Source organism: Olea europaea, unplaced genomic scaffold, assembly GCF_002742605.1.
Source record: "Olea europaea var. sylvestris unplaced genomic scaffold, O_europaea_v1 scaffold1922, whole genome shotgun sequence".
Classification (NCBI taxonomy): domain Eukaryota; kingdom Viridiplantae; phylum Streptophyta; class Magnoliopsida; order Lamiales; family Oleaceae; genus Olea; species Olea europaea.
In genome coordinates this window covers 109,090-130,176 of record NW_019237042.1, presented here as the reverse complement: position 1 = coordinate 130,176, position 21,087 = coordinate 109,090, and the positions used below count along the sequence as shown (strand labels likewise).

The following is a 21,087-nucleotide window of genomic DNA, read 5'->3' as shown; positions in this document are numbered from 1 at the left end:
CATGGAAAATGAGACGGTATGCAAAGGAATTGTTGCATGGAACAATTGATGAGCAATTTGGTAAGTTGTGGTGTTATGCTGCGGAGGTTTTAAGGACTAACCCGGGTTCAACCGTCATCATTGCCAACCACAATCAAGTTTTTCAGGGCATCTATGTTTGTTTTGAAGCATGTAAGAAGGGTTTTGTCAATAGTTGTAGAAAGGTTATCGAAGTGGATGGTTGCCATTTGCGTGGATGTTTTAGTGGAATACTGTTGACCGCTGTTGGCCATGATGCAAATGATTGCATATATCCCATCGCATATGCCGTAGTTTAGAAAGAGAACACTTTAGCTTGGTGGTGGTTTATGAGACATTTGGAAAGTGACGTTCATATTGGTGACGGAAGAGGCTGGACTTTGATGACAGATCGAGAAGGGACTTCAAAATGTTGTCATAGAATTGTTTTCGCCTGCCGAGCATAGGTTTTGCGTACGCCACATGTACTCTAACTTTTTCAGTGCTGGCTTCAAAGGGAAAACATTGAAGGACTATCTTTGGCGTGCTGCAAAGTCTATTACCATTTCAGAATACAAACACTGGATGCAACAAATACAAAGTGTGAGCGAGGATGCTTTCAAGTGGTTGAATGGAGCAAATTACACTTTGAAGTGCATTCAAAGTGTGACATCTTGTTGAACAATGGCTGTGAGGTTTTCAACAAGACTCTTTTAGAAGATCAAGAGAAAATGATTTTGGACATGCTGACATCCATACAGTTAACTTTCATGAAGCGAATTCAGATAAGGCGAGATAAAATGAGTTGTTATGAAGGTCGGCTTTGCCCTAAGATCAGTAGAGCTGAGAGATAAAGAGAGTCTATAGTACATTTTTAGGTGGTCCTAAGTGGCAGGTGGATTGTAGTTACGGTACATACGTGGTTGATCTTGAGGAAAGAAGTTGTGCTTATAGACGTTAGGAATTGATGGGGATACCTTGTCTACAAGCAGCTTTGAATTGTACGATTTGTGATTAATGTTTTCCATTTATTGTTGTAGGACATGTTTGATGCTCTGCTGGCAGAAGTTGAATCCCCACCAACTAGGGAAGTACTTGCAAGCGTAAGACGAACATATTGATTATTTTTCCATTTAGTTGCTTGCTTACATTATTTTTCTATTTAATATTATGATTTTGGCGTTCATATGCTTTGCTGCATTCTTGAATAGGGAAAATTGGCTACAAGTAGATGCAACCATCGCTCGACGAGCCAAACACCTGTTACTGGCGATCCAAATATACTACCAACTGTTGGAAATGAAAGATAGAGGGACCGACGGAAACCTTGGAGGAAATGGTTGATATGCTAAAAGAAATAGACGTCGATGAGCCCTCACAATTACGGGCTGCTAGAGTTTATGCACGGCGATGTTCAAACACGATTTTAGCTACTTCTCGCAATTCATAGAATTGTAGGCAGCCTCGAACCAAAGACATTTACTTTAAACATCTTTTGTAGTTTTTCTGCCAATAAAGGCAACTATGGTAACCACTTCAATTTTTTGTGCCAATGTGGGTAGTTATGGATTAAACAATTTTAGCGAAATGTGTATGCAGTTCGATGCTTATTGACTACAGTTTTTGAATTTTTGTTGAAGTGAACATTTGTGCTGTGGAAATTATCCAAGTATTACCTTATCGAATGTGTTAACTTTGTTGCTATACTAGTGTATTTGATTTATATCAATCAGAATCCTTTAGTTATATCATTTGTGAGCAATTCAAACTTTATTAGGTACTAAACATTTGTCAAAAGAACAACCCATCGAGTGCAACAAACTATAATTACCTGGTACAAAACTTCAACTTCAACATTGCACCAACACTGCATTACTTTTTCAACAGAACTTCAACATTGCACCAAACCGCATTACAATTCAACATTACACCAAACTTCATTACACCACCAAATTGCCTACTATTCACGTCAACTCCATTCCCCTACATATTGCATGTTATATGTCACCAACAAACATGATTAGAACAACAAACTAATTAGAAGAAGTACAAGGATAGCCCAGAATGCAGCCTTGTACATTTTAAGAATTCTACAATTTTTTTTGTTCTTTGAACATAGCAGCCCATTTATGACAAGCTTGGGATGATATAAACGTGAAAAAAGGGCAACTTCATACTTGAATTGACGTTCAAGCAAATCTTTAGTCTCTTCTTTCTGAGTTGGAATTCTCAGCATTTTTACAGCAACTGCTATTTACTTATAAATCCCTCTATAAATCCTACTATGTACTCCATATGCAAATTTATTGCCTGCAAGTAATTGAGAAAAATCAGCAGACCAAAAATTGCTCATGTTCCTCAGATTTTTCCCATGTTTTGAAATGCAACTGCTTTCATTCGACACTTCGACTACAAATTGTTTGAGGCACTACTATTCAGCTAGATGGGAGTAGAAAAATGTGAATTTTTGGGGTATTATTTGGGGATAGATCACCAATATTTGGGTAGGGTTCTTGGGGAGATAGCAAAAGAATTGATTTGGGGGAAATGTGTTCAAAGTGAATGGAAATGAGAGATTGGTATGATGTCGTGCTTTTTGTTTCTCTCACCCTTTTTTCCCCTTAAAATCGTGAATTTGAAAGTTGAAGCAAATAATCTCCATGAGAATCACAGTTTCATAAAATCCCTTTTTTTTTTTATTTAAGGTTTAAAATAATTTTTAATTGTGAGTAGGATAAACAGGTGACGTGGCACGCCGTTAGTCGCCACGCGAGATTGTCGTCCACCACCTCAGTGAAAAAATTAATAGATTTTGGGAAGTGATGGATGGAGTGCAAACAGGACAACTTTAGTGAGCATTTTAAAACATTTTATAGTTTGGTGAGTAGTTCGCGACGAATGTATAAGTTCAATGATTTTTCAAACATTTCACTCCTTTTCTTTTCTATTGTTGTTATTATTATTATTGTTTTTTTTTCCATTTTAATTTGGAAATAACAAATTTATCATTTTACCTTTTTTAGATTTGATCAAAATAAATTTTCTTGGTCAACTAATGGTTAAATGGATGGAATTTATCCATTTGTTCTTGTGATTACGGATGGCAACAGGGTGGTCGCTGGCGTTTTATATTTATTTTTTAGTTGTTGATAATTCATTTTAATGATCATATTCATTCAAGTGAAACAATAATATATTTATTAAATTTTTTAATTAATAATAATTAGTTTTTAAAGTTATATTATTCCAATATATTTGATAAACAAATGTTTTATTGTTTATTTTATTCTTTAAATAATCTTAGCTGTCATATTCTATTAAAATTAATGAAATTTCATGGTTTGTTTCTATTTAGGGTCTGTTTGAGCTCCATTATTTCCTAATAATGTATTTTAGAATAGTATATTGATGAAGAATATGTGGTTAAAAAATAAGAATTTTTTTTGGATTTATGTGTAATATTATTTTATTAAAGAATATCTAATTGAAAAGAAGAGAGAAAAATGTATTTTAAAAGGAATAGAAATCAAATAAGGGCTTAAAATATTGAATTTTTAATATATATAAACGGGGCCGTGTCGACCTAGCGCCACGAGTATAGTGAGTCCAAATCTAATTGTAATTTCCTTATTTATTATAACTATATAAGCTTCTAAGTAGCATCTGGTGCAACTGTAGTTGATCGGTTCGAGCTCGATTCATTCGAGTGGGCCACTGATCCGATTATTCGATTAAGCGGATAATGGGGTGGGTCTTCGCAAGTATCGGGTTTGTGTGTATTTTTGCCATGCCTACTTGTGATGCAACAAAATTAAAAGTTCGTGACTGTAAGTGATTCAATACTGAAGATTGAAGTTAAGTCTGCAAAAAATAAAAACGTTTGGGACTGCTTATGCAATTATTCCAAGAAAAACGCTAACATGGTCACATTCATTATTTCGTATCTCATATAAGAAAGGAATGAATGTAGACAAAATTATTAGGCAAGTGACCGAGATATTTGTCCTTTTATTGACTCCATCCGTCTATGACGTATGCTGAGTCGTCGGTTGTGTCAAACTCTCGCTCTTCTTTCTCTCTTCTGTGTTATCTCTCCTTGGATTCGATTTTCTCTTTTTGCTTTAAGAATAAGAGTTAGAATCCCGACAACATAATTTAATTTTTAGACAAAGAAGCAAAAGGGATTATGAATCGTCTTCTTCAATCCACTCTCAGGAATGCCACCCAGGTTTTTCTCATGTTTTTGTTCATATATTTCTTGTGTATGTATAGATGTATCTTTATTTATTATTCTGTAGTGGGTTCGTTTGTTGCGTGTTTGTAAATCAGCATTTGCTGTTCCTTTTTATTCTTGATGTTCATGTGTAGAAGTCTGTAGTTTTATTTTTGTTGGTTAATAAAAATAAAATGTTTCAATGATTAATGTTGTTCAAATGGGTGGGTATTTTTTTTTTCCATTTTTTTTTTTTTACCGAGAATATACTTTGGATGTGTTTTAATGTGAATGATGTCCGTCTTTTTTTGGCCTTTTATGCTTTTTATTTGTTGAATCAAATGGTGTCCTGAATTCACGTTAAAACTGTGATTGTATTGGAGGGCTCTAAAATGATAAGTAAATTTGATGGTGTTATGACTCAAAAACTTGGCATCGTTGGAATGAGGTCTTCTGATGATCATTATCAATGGAAAAGGGCGGAGAGGAGCCCTCCGGGGGGACATTGAAGCTAGTGACAAGATTCAGAAAATTGTATGACAACAAAAGGATAATGTAAGAACCCAAAGGAAAAAATTTCTGTTAGGATGTCACAATCCGTACTGGATAAAAGGGAGAGATTTTTGCGGAGGTAGTTGTCCTTTACGTACTAATTACCGGTGAATGTGTGGTACATTGACGCTTGAGTATAACATTCATATATGTTTGATTCTTACTATTCTCGGTTTAAAGCCTGGAAATTGACATCACTATTAGTATGTGAGTCCGGTTCAACATCGGGGGTACTGGGCATGATCTGATATTGAGGTGTTATCATACATCTAGAGAAAAATTTATCCATGTGGTTTTTTGTCTCAAAATAGCTTTTTCGACAAGCTAGATAAACACGTAAGCTAAACTTCGGATTTTGCATATTGCAACCGGATCACTTGAGGGTCTCCTTATAAGCACTTTGAGTCTCCAAGAGATTTTTCCTTCCAAAACCTAAAACATAAGCCCGTCATAATCAGTTAAAAGTGTCTTATTCGCTATTCACAAGGTTTCTACTTGATTCTGAGGACCTTGAGATCCAAGGCAGATGACTTGTTAATGTTCTCCATATAAACTTTATTGTTTATTTTGGATTATATAAAAGTAATAATTCATCTTTAATTTCTATAAACATTGATATTTGGTTGGTTGTCAATGAAATTATTTATCTTTCAGAAATAAAATGGCTAACCTTCTCGAAGGATGCAAGCACTTTTGAGTTTAATGCATCAAAGTATGTATCTGGATTGTTCTCAATTTCATGGCCCAAAGGTGAAAGACTGAAAAGAAATTATGTATTACTCATTGCATTCCAAAATAAATGCTTCTCTGCTTGGTTGATGTAGAATCTTTGAGACAGTTTAGCCCTTGATTTATATTATTTTGATACTTGCACTCACTTTTCTGAAACAGTTTTTTGAATTGTTAATTAATTATTCAATGAACTGAGACACCGAAACAAGTTACTTTAAGTCCATGTATTTATCTGCATTGTTGAAATTGTATCTCAATCTGGGATTAAATGTTCTACTTCCATTTGTAATAGGCAACCTTCGTAAAGGAAGTTTCATCTAGAAGAAGTTTGCAGAATCTTCAGGCTCCAATATTATTCAAATGGAATAGTACGGAGGCATCGGCTCAGAAAGATGTTTCATCTACTGATAATAAAGGGTAAAATTCATATTATTTCGACTTCCATTTTCTTTTCCAATAATAATACCTGTATCCATATTCTGTACTTGAGTGTATACTAAGAGCAAATAATTCTTAATTTTTTATGTTTTCAGCTTCAAGGGCCATAATATGTTGGCGCCATTTACTGCTGGATGGCAGACGACGGACTTGAACCCTCTTGTAATTGAGAAGTCTGAGGTATGGCTTTTTTGGTAATGGTTTCCTTATTTAAGTTGCTCATTGGTATACTTTTCCTGTGATCGTTTTCTAACTCTTTTTTTTGTTCGTTATAGGGTTCATACGTCTATGACCATAATGGGAAAAAGTATCTTGATTCCCTTGCTGGGTTATGGTGCACTGCTTTAGGTATTTATCTTTCGTATGGTATCCCTGATTTTACTAGTTTTTCGGTTGATAATTTGATGTTTTAGATCTGTTCATTCTCTCCTTCTTCATCGTGAAATTTTCATTTTGGGGTTTAGCATTATCTGTGTTCATCATATTACAGTTTCATACTATACCAAATTCTCGAGTGTTTTTAATTTATTAGGGAAAAGGCCTTTTTTGTCAGTAAGAAGGATTAAATCTGTATCTAATGGATTTGCCATTTTATATGCATATGCATTTTACTGTGGAAATTGACAGCTTCGGCCATTTTTCAGATGTGATATAGTTATAGAGAAACAATAGGATATTTGAAGCAAAAGAGCAAGAACCTTCTACGCAAGGACTTTAAGGCCGTTCCTTTTTTGTTAATTATTCTTTGGTGGAAAAATTTATTGTATAATTGTATTAAAATTAATGATTTAACTTTATTTTATTTGGTGATTGAAGGATATGTTATTGATGCTTGATGGAAACGTGAATAGCAAATAAAAGGCTCTTGTTTGTAACACACGAGCGAGCGTTTGTTTGCATATTGCTCGAACGAACGTGAGAATTAAAATTTACTAAATAATGGGAAAAACTAAAATATCTTATCAATCAAGAAAAATGAATGTAATGTTTTCACAACCTTAACACTTATTTAAAGAACTAAATGTTAAAACAATTCCTAATCACATTGGGATCCTAATTCTGTAAATAAATCCAAATAAAACTAAAAGAAGTGCAAAAAGATGAAAATACCATTAAATTAACTAAAAACAGAAGAACGCTAAAATGGACCCCTAAAAGATGGAATTTGACCCTCAAAGTTTGACAGTATTGATCTAAGGCCATAATTGTCACCCGATAAAAATGTGCAAAATCGAAAATGTTTTCAAATTATACTTACGGACAAAAATTTGACTACCGAACTAAAAGTTATGCACATTTTCGTAGATCCTTCTTATTTCCCTTAAAATAAAAAATGAAGAAGATATACTTGAAACAAGATGAAGCACCAGGTCCAAGGTCCTAAATTAAGGGGGGGTAGATGAAATCTTATATACAAAATGTGTTTTGCCAAGTCCTGCTGTAATAATGCTCTTTTAACTAATTTTTGTATACTTGCAGGGGGGAATGAACCTCGTCTTATTGCTGCTGCAACAAAACAACTTAATATGTTGCCATTCTACCACTCGTTTTGGAACCGAACAACGAAGCCCTCTTTGGTATCACAATTTCAAGTTAAACTTGATGCTAACTTGTATAGAAATATTTCTCTGTCTTCATCATGGTTGCTTTCTGCATGCAGGATCTTGCAAAGGAGCTGTTGGAAGTTTTTACTGCAAATAAAATGGCTAAGGTCTTTTTTACAAACAGTGGATCAGAAGCTAATGATAGTCAGGTCTGAATATCTTTTTAAAATCATTTATCCATTGATTTTATTCTCTGCTCCTGTACAGAAAGAATGCATTACTCAATGTAAGCTTTTCAGCTAATTTCCTGCCAATGGCTGAGGTGGTCAGTTGACTCCCTTCCCCTTTTTGAATTATCGGATCATTCAATACATATAGAATACGAAAAGAAAATGCATTTCAATCTTGTTTTGAATAGAGCTACTCATTCGGAAGCCCAATTCTTTTAATAACGCAGTATGTTCCAGTTTATGATTTTGTTGTACTCATGTACCCTATAATGGAGAAAAGGTTGTCTAATTTGCTACAATTTTTGTTGTATTCAAGATTTTCACTAATTCTATACTTGATATATTATGTTACTAATTATTTTTCTACATCAAAGATATTAGATGCATTTTCATTACTGCAGTATGCTATATGGTACCATTGTTATGATAGTTTTTGTCATAACAGAAGTTTGATAGTTCTTGTAACATGAAAAGAAGCTAAAATAGAAGTAGAAAAGGTAAAAGACTCAATATGCATTTACGAGATTCTGAATAATTTTCTTTTTCTTGTAGGTTAAGCTGGTTTGGTATTACAATAATGCCCTTGGAAGGCCAAACAAGAAAAAATTTATTGCTCGAGCAAAATCGTAATAATTTTGAGCTAATGTTTTCTTATTTTTGGTATTAAAAAAAATAGCTTTACACTTAAGTTTTATTTGTATATTTTGGTAGATATCATGGTTCAACACTTATATCAGCCAGTCTTTCTGGGTGAGTACCCAACACTTTTCAGAGTCGCAACTAAAATTGTATGCAATGAATATAGTCAGTAATTCTGTAACTTGTCTTTAACAGTCTTCCAGCGCTACATCAGAAATTTGATCTGCCAGCTCCGTTCGTATTACATACTGACTGCCCACATTATTGGCGATATCATCTGCCAGGTTGTGATGCGCCCTTTTACAATTGGTGACATGATTTCTTCCATGATCTTATTAAAATTTTGAAACCAATTTATTAGGTGAAACGGAGGAAGAGTTCTCTAGCAGAATGGCCAAAAATTTGGAGGATCTTATCCTCAAAGAGGGACCCGAGACGGTAACTGAAATTTGACATCAAATTTTAAATTTCGTTCTGTGTTTGTCACTTTCTTTTGCAGAATAATAGAGGTTACAGTTGCTGATGCGTAGACTGATGTGTTATAGATTGCTGCTTTCATTGCTGAACCAGTTATGGGGGCTGGAGGAGTGATTCCTCCACCTGCAACTTACTTTGACAAGGTTAGTTCCGTTACTTTGTTAGTCGTCACAATGAAATTGAGTTGAAGAAGTCCTTGCGACCTATGTTACTTGGACTCAAGTGCTGTTGTCCAATGCGGGGTACAATATTCAGGAGTTGTATATATATTTTTTTCTTTCTAAAATCTAGATATGAGGGATCTAAAATTTAGATAAGGGTACGTGCTTACGAATTAAATTGTTTTTTAGAAATTTGTATAATGATAATTATAGATGCATTATTTATGTTATCTGAAGGAACGTGAGGGAGCTAATATTTGTGTTTGTAATTTCTGCTTGCTTATTATTGCTCTCAAAATAAGGAATTAGGACTTAATTTATAAGTCCTGCTCTTCATTCCACTAATAGAACACTTAAGTGAGTCTCCTTTGAAATACGTATACAGATTCAGGCTGTAGTGAAGAAGTACGATATTCTTTTCATTGCTGATGAGGTAATATGTGCATTTGGAAGGCTTGGATCGATGTTCGGGTGCGACAAGTACAACATCAAACCTGATCTTGTCTCCTTGGCAAAGGTAAAGATCAACAATTTTATGATAAAAACCATTGGATAGTTATGAATCGAACTTCAACTCTATTGCTCCAATCTCATATTCAGGCACTTTCTTCTGCCTATGTGCCAATCGGAGCTGTACTCGTGAGCCCTGAAATCAACGACGTCATTTATTCTCAAAGCAACAAACTTGGTTAGTGATAACATTTTAATTTAAACCTTCTAATTTTTTTTTTGTGATCTTTCCTATTTAAAAGGTTAATCTGTCCCTCTTACTCTATAGGTACTTTCTCCCATGGATTCACGTATTCTGGACACCCGGTATCATGTGCTGTTGCACTGGAAGCTCTCAAGATCTACAAGTATGTTTTTTTGAATATCTTGTGAAGCGAATAAAGAAAAATTTCCTCTTGGCAAGTAGTTTCCAGCTTTATAAGATGATCTAGCCAAGTATCTTAAACGAATATGTGATTAATGACATGAACTAATGCTTAAAAAAAAACGATCCCCTAAGGTTGAGAGGATGATCTTAGTCTATTTTTTTCTGCATGTTAGTATCAATGTGATATGTGAAATCCATGAGAAAATGGGGCCAAAATTATACACATCAAATCAACGGCCATTTGACTCGGGTGGATTTTTGTGGAAATGCATATGGGGGTCGTTCTTGATGATTGTACGTTTATTCAAAACATGCTTGGGGTATAAGCTCATATTTAGCAAAGTCCAAAAAAAAAATAAAAAAAAATAAAAAAAAATAAAAGTAACCCAAGTATGTTTTTTTGAATATCTTGTGAAGCGAATAAAGAAAAATTTCCTCTTGGCAAGTAGTTTCCAGCTTTATAAGATGATCTAGCCAAGTATCTTAAACGAATATGTGATTAATGACATGAACTAATGCTTAAAAAAAAACGATCCCCTAAGGTTGAGAGGATGATCTTAGACTATTTTTTTCTGCATGTTAGTATCAATGTGATATGTGAAATCCATGAGAAAATGGGGCCAAAATTATACACATCAAATCAACGGCCATTTGACTCGGGTGGATTTTTGTGGAAATGCATATGGGGGTCGTTCTTGATGATTGTACGTTTATTCAAAACATGCTTGGGGTATAAGCTCATATTTAGCAAAGTCCAAAAAAAAAAAATAAATAAATAAAAATAAAAAAAATTAAAGTAACTAACTCTTTTTAGTTGTTTGGCAAAATTTTAAGAAGGTTCACTTGTTTTCAGGGAGAGGAATATTGTTGAGAAAGTGAATAGCATAGCCCCAAAATTTCAAGTGTGAAGGCATTCTCCGACAGTCCCATCGTTGGGGAGGTAATATTAAGCAATGTTTAATTAATTACATAATTTTTTATTTACATATGGATTTCTTAATGAACCTTGTTTGTTTTGAAGATACGAGGAACCGGGTTGATCCTTGGGACAGAATTTGCCAATAACAAATCACCTGACGATCCGTTTCCTGCTGAATGGGGTGTGAATTATGTCTCTCTAGTGGAATCTCTTAATCAAAAATTACGATTTTTAGTAATTAATCTACTATTCATGCAGGAGTTGGTTCATATTTTGGAGCACAGTGCGAAAAAAATGGAATGTTAGTGCGTGTTGCTGGCGACAATATAATGATGTCTCCTCCATTTATAATGACTCCGGGAGAGGTTGACGAGGTAATTGACTCCCATCATACGAATAAATCCATGTTACTTTATACATTGATGACATTGTTGAGAATTTTATAGCTTCCTGTGTTATATGTTACTTATTGAAGGGTTGCTTTTCATGGATCGGTTTTTTAAGGTATTACGTGAGACTAACAAGTTAGCCAATGTATAGCATCGTTTACATTAAATTTATTCTGTCTTAATTAGTCGGTCATCGAACTTTTACTTTTCCATTTAGACAATGGCAGTTGAAGAATTTTTAGTACTCGTTTACATTAAATTTATTCTGTCTTAATTAGTCGGTTATCGAACTTTTACTTTTCCATTTAGACAATGGCAGTTGAAGAATTTTTAGTACGGTATGTAATGCTTAGTATGTATTGCCTTGTTGTTTTTGGAATAAATTCACCCTTGGAATTCAATATACTTACAAACACTAAGCATATGTCTGAGCCCCATTATCCCAATATTTATTTTTTCTCAAATTCATTTTCAATCACATTCTATCAATATGACAATTTGCACGTAAATCCAAAATTTTTTCCTTGCTTTTCTAACCATACATCTTCCAAAAAAATCACTTGTAAAACCCATTTTTTGTGGAAAATGGGGCTCAAAGGAGAGCTAAGATGTATGTTCGAGTTTAAGTGTTAGGTGAAAGTATTAAACGAAATAAGGGGAATTTTGCTGTTTTCAGCTGACAAGCATCTATGGAAAAGCACTGAAGGCTACTGAAGAGAGGGTCGAAGAACTCAAGTCTCAGAAGAAGTGATGGTCGAAAAGTCCTATCGATGGCTCCATGTAAGGACTAATAGCTGCCATTTTTTTCCTTCTTGGCTTTTCGTTCCCTCTTTTTTGTGGTATTTAAGTATTATGAGTATATTTTCATTTACCCAGAGAAAAAATGTTCCTTATTTTCATTTTTGGTAAAATTTGAAGAGATCGAAAAAGGATTTCATGTAGTTAACTCTAACTTCGTGAAGGAAGGCAGCCTCTCTCTCAGCAAGAACGACGAGAGGCAGGCAGGCTTTTAACAGAAGATAATCGAGAGTTTGGTTAAAATTGTTAATAAATTTATACATTAAATAGAAGAAGCACTACTTTCATAAAATTTACCAAATGAATTCGAAAGCATCTTTTGAGTTTCAAAAGCACTTTTTGACTTTCTGAAAGTTGTATCAAACGAGTCCTAAAACTGGCTGCATAGAAAGTAATAAAAGCAACCGTAACAATTTTGCTGTATATTTGGTTATGAATGATAAGAGAGAATTTTAGTGTAAATAAAGTGTGAAATTGGATAGGGTGTAGTTTAGTGACAAGAATGCTCATGGGATAATGTTTGGTCCAGTCCTTGCATCCATACTATAGGTTGATTTCTTGAATTTTAAGAGAAGCTTCAATTGGCTCACTAAATTTTAATTGGGTCTCTTTAACTATAATTTAGTTTGAAATTTCACTGCTCGATTTCATGTGGTCACGTTTCATCTCCCAAATTGACAAAAATGTTTACTTTCACATAATTGTTGCATGAGACGCAATGGTAAAATGAGAGTTATGACAATGTTCAAGACTAACTAAAAAGTTAAATTTGTATTTTTTATTTAACACTAGTCAACTGCCTGTGCAATGCGCGGGCTGTGTTATTTTTAAGGTAATATTAACGTATTGAGTTTTGACATACAAGTGGTCCTTGTTTGCCCAATTAAAGAAATTATGTTCCTCGAATGAAAGAAATTATTCCATGTACAATTGATAGTGATCACCCAAATAAATATGAACATAATCGAAACCATTAAAAAAAAAAAAGGCAAAGGTAAAAAGTAACTCTCTAAAAGGAAAATCATGAAATCTATTGAATGTTTATGTGGAAAGACACGAAATTACATATATCACTACTATATAAAAAGAGCAATGTTTCACTACTATAAAAAGAGTAGTAGATTCTTCCATTTTGTCTTACTATTGCCTCTTTTTTTTTTTTTTTTGAAAGAAAGAAACGACGTTGTTTATTTTACGTGTTTGATACAGTGACTTTGTTGCTTTTTCTCAATTTACGCGGCGTGGATGATTTTGTCATAGAGGGTCTTTGTTCCCCCAATGAAAGATATAAAGTTACTCGAATGAAAGAAATTATTCCATGTACAATTGATAGTGATAACCTAAATAAATATGAACATAATCGAAACAATTAAGAAAAAAAAGGTGAAGGTAAAAAGTAACTCCCTAAAAGGAAAATCATGAAATCTATTGAATGTTTATGTGGGAAGACATGAAATTACATATATCACTACTATATAAAAAAGACAATGTTTCACTACTATAGAAAGAACAATAGATTCTTCCATTTTGTCTCACTGTAGCCTTTTTTTTAAGAAGGAAACGACGTCGTTTCTCTTACGTGTTTGATACAGTGATTTTGTTGCTTTTCCTCAATTTACGCGACGTGGACGATTATGTCATAGAGTCCTTTTTACTCTTTCTCAATTTTTACACGCTACAACCATATCTTTCTATTTCTCCACACTATCTTTTTCACCATTTTTTCACGCTATCAACCATGTATCTTTACGAAGTTTATTTTTGAGCACATAAGTAACTTTAAATAAAAACATTATTTTTATATATGTACGTAAAATGAATATAGTAACCATTTGGTTGATCAAAAAATAATATCAATCAAAATGTTTATAAACCGTTTAAATAATAATTTATTGAGGGGGTTAATTCAAAAGTAAAAGTGTGAATTCCATAAATATATTATTGAAAATATGTTTGAAGAAAAATAAATTTTAAAAAATGAAGATCAAATATGTTAATAAATGAATATATTTATTTTTCGAGAAATGAGTTTTTATTACCATTTCATTTTTATCATGAAATGATTCTAATCTTAATATGTTAGATTGTGATTCAAAATTGCATAATCTATCAAATATAATTTTTAAAATTAATTTTTATAAAGTAATATATTTTTATGATTTTTTTTAGTAACGTAATAATGGAGGTTCATATAAAATTAATAAGAATTTAATTATTTTCTATTTTTTAGTACTATTATATTTCACGTTCAAAAAAAAAAAAAAATCATAAAAACATATTACTTTATAAAAATTAATTTTAAAAATTACGTTTGATAGATTATGTAATTTTGAAGCACAATCTAACATATTAGGATTAGAATCATTTTATGATAAAAATGAAATGGTAATAAAAACTCATTTTTTGAAAAATAAATATATTCATTTTTTAACATGTTTGGTTTTCATTTTTTAAAATTTATTTTTCTTCAAGCATATTTTCAATCACATATTTATGGAATTCACGCTTTTGCTCTTGAATTAACCCGCTCAATAAATTATTATTTAAACGGTTCCTAAACTTTTTGATTGATATTATTTTTTGGTCATCTAAGTGGTTACTATATACCTTTTACGTACATATATAAAAATAATGTTTTTATTTAAACTTACTTTTGTGCTAAAAAATAAACTTTTTAAAAATACATGGTTGATAGTGTGAGAAAATGGTGAAAGAGATAGTGTGCAGAAATAGAGAAGTATGGTTGTAGCGTGTAAAAATGGAGAAAGAGTAAGCCTCCATTATTTTATGTATTTATTTTGGAAATATTAAAAAAAATTAAGTTGACTAAATGAAATTAAATTATTGTATTGAAAGCCAATGAAAGAAAAAGATGGTAAAAAAATGCACGTTGGCACACATGAAGCCTCCCTTTACCTCCATAATACGGAGGCTTTATCTCCATGAAGCCTCCCTTTACCTCCATGATACGGAGGCTTTACTCCATAGCCTCCATAATATATATTTTTTATTTTTTTAATATATACTAAAATTATTATTATTATTTTTAATATGGTTGGCACGATGCGTGCGTAAAAGAATATTTGTCAATCACTATAAACAAAATTCTTCACAAAATGTAAAAATAAAAATACATAATAAATCTTCTTATTACACTAATAAAATTGCAATAATTTTTTTTTTACAAATAACATAAAAAATTCATTTTTATTTTTAACAAAAAAACACATTTAAAAATTAGCAATTTCATAACCACTTTTTTTTTTTTGGAAATACAATTATAAAAAAAGAAACAATATTGAATTACAACATTTAATACTTAAGAAATTCAATATTAAATTTTTTTTATACATTTATAACAAATTATAAATCCATATATGTAGCTTACCGTATTTGCAGGCAGTTTACCATATATGCTGCTTATCGTATTTGTAAACAACTTACCGTATTTATACCTTACCGTATTTTGCACGTTACCGTATACGCTGCCTACCAGATTTTTACAGCCTACCGTATTTGCAAATAACTTACGTATATACTGCGTACCGTATTTACAATTTACTGTATATGCTGCTTATCGTATTTGTAACTTGCTGTATTTTTATATACCGATTTTTGTATTTACAAATACTGAGAATGTAGGACACCGTACATTCACTTACCAAACCAAATTTCAAAAAAATTTCCAAATTTTTATTTTTTCAACATAAGCATAAAATAAATATTAAATATATATGAAGCACAAAATATAAATACATATGAATATGATACCGAGAGAAATCAGTATCGTAGTTTTACGTTACAAATAATTTTTTTTCAATTTAAAATTCTTTTTAATTCTTTTCTCTTCAAATTTTTTTACTTACAAGTAACTTTTTGTAAAATATTTTCTGTCTTATACTATCTTTATTTTTTAATTTTTTGGGAGGTATGGAAATTGCATGTTGCGGTGTTTTCTGACAGTCTAAATATTTTTTAATTAAAATTGAAAAAATTAAGTTTTTTCATAAAGAAAAATGAATTAAAAAGTATTTTAAATCGAGATTTTTTTTTATAATATGAACAAAACAAATAAAAAATAAATAAATGAGGAAAAAATTAAAAACGAAAAAGAAATCTCCATGCATCCTGCGATAATGTAATGAACCAAACGATTAGATTTCACCAAATACTTCGAATTTTCAACCAATTTTGAAAAATCTACAATTTTGACGTTAATGAAAATATAATAAATACAAAACTTGTGCAACGCACGTGTCAAAGACTAGTCATAATTAATATTTCAATTCATGGTAAGATCATATAAGTTACAGTATCCAAAGATATTCTCTCACTTATCAAGTGATGCTACAATGAAATTTTTCTTCATCCTAGTTACTCAAAAAATCCTGTATGATTACAAAAATTAGCCAAATATGACTTTTGCAGCTAAGTTTCAACTCACCAGTTGTAACGTGCTAGAGGAACTTATCCTCAAATTCATGGCAAAGCTCCATAGACAAAGCTTTTGTGATTCGTTCACCAAGCCTGACCAATTCATTCTGCACCATTTGGGATTTTCTCTGAAGCCTGCAATAGTTGTAGAAAATATCAAGTAAAAGTTAATTGGGAGTGATATATATCCAATAATATGCATCGAACCTCATAAACCTCATGAATTATTGATACTTGATGAGTAAGAAAAGTAACATTCAATTAAATCAGAAAATGCGAAAGACTGAAATGCAGTAGAAGCAGTAAATAGCATACTCCACTGAGGCAACAATTTCTAGCAAATTAGCCTTCCTATTTTCACCAAACCCAGAGCATTTATAGCACAAATCGACACATATTTCAGATATAACATTAGAAAGATAATTTTCCATGATAAAACTGGTGGGAGTACCTTAATTCTAGCAAGGAGCTTGTTAAGGATAAGAGTTGCAAGTGCATCGCTTTCCACTTCTTCGGCAACTATCACTACACATCTTTGTCTCTGGACAAATATGGCAAAAAAGGATCAATCTTATTCGAATATCAATAACTCATATGGAAGGCTTCGAAAGATTTACCTTTAAAGCTAACTCATGTACTCTCACTACAACATTTAAGTTTGAAATTTTCTTCTCAGGTATAAGAATGAGTGGGTTGTTTACTTCCTGAAGTTGTTAGAGAACTTCTTAATACACCTTTATCCAGTAAGGAGTCCATTTTTCGGTTATAAACATTTTATTGCCAGCAATAGAAGCAGAGAGACTTACACATTTCAGGTTCTTCTGATTTGTCATGAAGAACGGAGAAATATGATCCCTGTCAAACTTCATTCCATCAACTATTTCTAATTTATTTAACATATTTCTATCCTACCACAAAATATGATGTGTGTGTGTTTGTGTTTTTTTTTTTTTAATGCATGATTTCAAGAGTTTTAGTTGTTTTCCATCGTCATTTGAACATAGTTGGATGGTTTTCGTGCCTTGCGAACAAATTTATAATTGATTTTATGTTTCTACCTTTTTTGTAATTAATTTTTCCTGTGTGAATGTCTTCTAGCCGAATAGTTTGTGTTGTTAATGATGTGTTTGAGTTTTTTTTTTTTTTTTTAAGTGATTAAAAATACTGATGCAGTTTAAATTACTTTTTTCTCCTCATAACTTTTTGGTTTCCATGCTTTATCTAAATTAGTTTCTCAATGTAAAGCCATAGTGGTGAACCGAATAAACATTAGCTACTAATATGACATGAGAACACCATTTCTTTTGATAATTTATTTGGGACAAATTACTCGCTCGTCCTATTTTTGTATTTTCATAGCTATATGATGCCCTTCCAATGTACATATTCAAAATCTACACAGCATAAAATACAATGGTACTATTCAAGGCTTGAAATATTTTTGGAAAAGGCCATGAATCTGAATTTGAAGTATCAAAACTTGCTGCAGACTCCATAATTTTACCTTTTGCAGATGCAAAACTATTCTTTTCATAGAAGAGAACACAAGGATATTGAAGAGTGACAGACGCAAAAAGCATACAAACCAGATTGTAACATTTTAACTGACAAGTACTTGTAATACATAAGTAGCGTAAAAAATTTAATAGAATAATTTAACATATAAATAAAATGAACAAAACAAATTCCCAAGAATTAGAAGAAAAATTTACTTGCCACATCGACAAATACATCAGGTTTCAGTTTATGCACGCGATGGAATCGATACGCAAAGACAACCCCAAGTAACAGGGGAGAAAATGCACATATGCTTGCTACACTAATGGTAACTTCAAATTTTGCGTTTTTAGTAGAAACTGCATTGATATCTGGAGTCAACCAGTCAGTTGCTGTTATTTTCACAAGAAGAATAATATTTAAATAAAACTGAGAATTCCACTGCAAAATAAATAAAACCTTGGGTGGAGGGATTTGGAACACAAGGTTGCTTATTGTCCTTAAAGGATCGAATTATTTTTAAAACAATGCATAGAGCATAAGTCAATATCTCAAGAATGAAAATCTAAGAAACACAATGTGTTAACTATTGAACTAAAAATAAAGGTTCTTTTTTTCCCAGAAAGGTATGCAAGGTATTTAACATCAAGCAAATTCATACCACGTGACTTTAGAATTTCGAAGCATTCTTTAGCGGAATTCCCTCCCATGCTGACATCATGATGATTGTCTTTAGACCTGCATGTTGAACAATGAAATACTATTGAGATAATATATAATGATAAAAACATATCACTCATTATGAAACTGCAAGTGTTATACAAGCATTTCTTGCATTTCCTTGTGTGTTATGCCTTTAACTTAAGATTTTACAACAAATTTAAGAACTGAATAATTTCTAAAGTAACAGAATTAAATTCCAACAGTATAGTTCTTACAAAATTATCTTAGAAGCTAGAATTCACCATGATCTTGAAGCTTTCTTTGAATAAAATTAATACAATGGCTCGTTTATGTGAACCTGAAACGAAAGACAATAATCAATTAAAACAATTAATGAAAATGATGATAAATTCATGAGGACAAAAAATTGATAACCAGAACTCATAGAAACGTTAAAGAAATGGTTACATGAAGTACAACAAACATATACCTAAGTAAAAATTAGAGAAATGAGACAGAGAAATGGAAAAATATAGAAAGAGAAGGAGAAATTCTTAACTGAATAACAGATTTCCCTCTCTACTGAGAAAGAGTAAACATCCCCATGACGACCAGCGAAAAAGATTGAAGAGAAAATTAATTCGATTTCAGAGCACAATGAAAGCATCAGAAGAAATGAAACATTGCGCAATATATTTAAGACAAACAAATTGATATTTAAAAAATAAAATTAAAAGAAATACACCTTTGCCATCTCCAGCAGTCTAGTGGAAAAGTTCGCAAAGTATAATTAACCAATAGAAAGGATGAACTGCAAATACAAACAATAAATCATGATTTCATCAAATCATAATTACACAAAATATAATTCAGTTCCCAGTTTTTTGGGGAATAGGAATTCATGAAATAATAAAAATTTAAAAAAGAATTACATAAGATGGAGCACACATTGATTTATTTCACGAAATAATAAGAATTTATGGTAGAGGTACCAAGCTATACTAATCAAATTTGTTGGAAAAGATAAAAGATATATAAAAAAAGGAATTGGTTTGACACTATACTTTGCAATAGAAACTACAGTCTATGCCAATATCAGAAGTCAACTATCTATGTCTACAATTTCAATATTGTATTTACAGTTAACTGAAAATTCAAAAACTGTAGTCTTAATCAAAGGTCCAAATCTTGTTCCAGAAACTACCCTCTTTTTGTGACTTGTACATACTGGCAATTCACAAGAGAGCAATTCAACATCCATGGTCCACTATCTAAGGTAAAAAAGAAAAATTTACCAAATTCTTCTAGATGAAGAATATGAAACGAGCAAAAGTAAGTTGAATATAATTACCTTAGCTATCCCAATACCGAATGTGAGAAAACTGGATAAAACATGGAAAAAAGCTAGAAAAAATATCAACAATTGGAGTTGTTTGAAGCCAACTTTCGAAATCGAAGATAACTTATCCTGTTCCACAATTTCAAAAATCTATAAGATGCTACTAAAATCTAGAATTGACAAGTTAATTAATTAATTCATCAACCCTAATTTACGTTCCAAGAACTCTTCCATGCTACATAAGTACCTGTTCTTCACATTCGGATTCCTCTTCTTCCTCACTCATCAAGCTATGGCAAGGAAGAAAAGAATGAGAAACACCATTGGGAATACATATATTTGCACTTGGATTTTCACATACGGTCAGCAATAAGGAGATGAAGCCCAAAAGCTATAAGTCTACATGATTGGGAAATTCAAGGATAATAAGCAATGTGACTTTTTTAGCATTACCAAGAAAATTAACCAATTATAAATTCAATGGCAGGAAAATGCAGGATTCCTCATAGGACTACTCAAATCATGTCTGTGCTCTAATGTAAACTAAATGAAAAGGAAGTTAAAAAAAAAAGAACTCAGAAAATCAAAGCAATCACTCGAAACGACCCCAAAAAATAAAAAAAGTTAAATCCTACCAAATCGATTAATGCAAAAAACACACACTCGAGAAACTCTAGAAAATCGAAGCAAACACCCAAAACGAAACTTAACAAATGTATAAGCCCTACGAAATCAGAAAACCACCCAAATTTATCCCCTTGTTTCAACTGAACTAATCTAAAATCCTCATTTGGAAGCTCAATACTGAAAAGAAAAGAAAAAAAGAGAGAGAAGATATGGACTGGATTCAGGAGATTATACCTTTCTTCTTCTTCTCAGTGTTTGGTTTCTCGTTGTGGAGAGACGAACTCGTCAAAAAGCGGACGTGTGAAATGAGGGGGCAGAGAGAGAGCCACTGTTATATGAGAGATATTTTGTGAATAGTAACTATTGCTAAACCAGTTGGAAAAAGTCAAGTGTGAAAACGTGAAATTTCCCCGTGCACGGAACATTTGTGAACCACTTTATGTGGGGGTTTATTGTTCATTTTTGTCACATTGATTTTCACATTGGACTGTTTTCAAACTAGTTTTACAACAGTACTCTATATTATTCCATTCAAGCACGCTAGAGCAATTTTTTCATACC

The 21,087-nt window shown here is 32.1% G+C and overlaps 2 protein-coding genes across 43 annotated transcripts; one reads left to right on the top strand and one right to left on the bottom strand.

Moving 5' to 3' along the window:
* The first annotated feature begins 3,961 nt into the window (after positions 1-3,961).
* On the top strand, positions 3,962-12,109 carry LOC111379037 (gamma aminobutyrate transaminase 1, mitochondrial-like). Its single transcript, XM_023002362.1, is given in 19 exon segments — positions 3,962-4,225; positions 5,787-5,911; positions 6,028-6,112; positions 6,208-6,280; positions 7,412-7,509; positions 7,593-7,685; positions 8,259-8,332; positions 8,418-8,456; positions 8,541-8,629; positions 8,707-8,783; positions 8,891-8,965; positions 9,369-9,500; positions 9,584-9,671; positions 9,762-9,840; positions 10,714-10,760; positions 10,763-10,800; positions 10,882-10,960; positions 11,038-11,153; positions 11,845-12,109. Coding segments are annotated over 19 exon segments (1,524 nt in total). The 5' UTR covers positions 3,962-4,183; the 3' UTR covers positions 11,920-12,109.
* Positions 12,110-16,199: 4,090 nt separating this feature from the next.
* On the bottom strand, positions 16,200-20,868 carry LOC111379035 (chaperonin CPN60-2, mitochondrial-like). 42 transcript variants are annotated; one of them, XR_002699983.1, is made up of 10 exons: positions 20,761-20,855; positions 19,912-20,298; positions 19,306-19,371; positions 19,120-19,142; positions 18,836-18,918; positions 18,559-18,635; positions 17,207-17,255; positions 17,018-17,104; positions 16,852-16,941; positions 16,200-16,535 (listed from the first exon to the last, which is right to left on the bottom strand). XR_002699983.1 is itself a non-coding variant. In XM_023002342.1 (9 exons), exons 5-9 carry the CDS (start codon positions 18,582-18,584, stop codon positions 16,424-16,426), a joined length of 363 nt encoding a protein of 120 aa, XP_022858110.1. In that variant the 5' UTR covers positions 18,585-18,635; positions 18,836-18,918; positions 19,120-19,142; positions 19,306-19,371; positions 20,761-20,847; the 3' UTR covers positions 16,200-16,423. The 42 variants fall into 42 exon arrangements, 20 of the variants coding, with proteins under 20 accessions (XP_022858110.1, XP_022858113.1, XP_022858121.1 ...); XR_002699971.1 differs by having other exon boundaries at positions 16,852-17,255; positions 19,912-20,028; positions 20,147-20,189; positions 20,761-20,868; XR_002699984.1 differs by lacking the exon at positions 17,018-17,104.
* Positions 20,869-21,087: the final 219 nt, after the last annotated feature.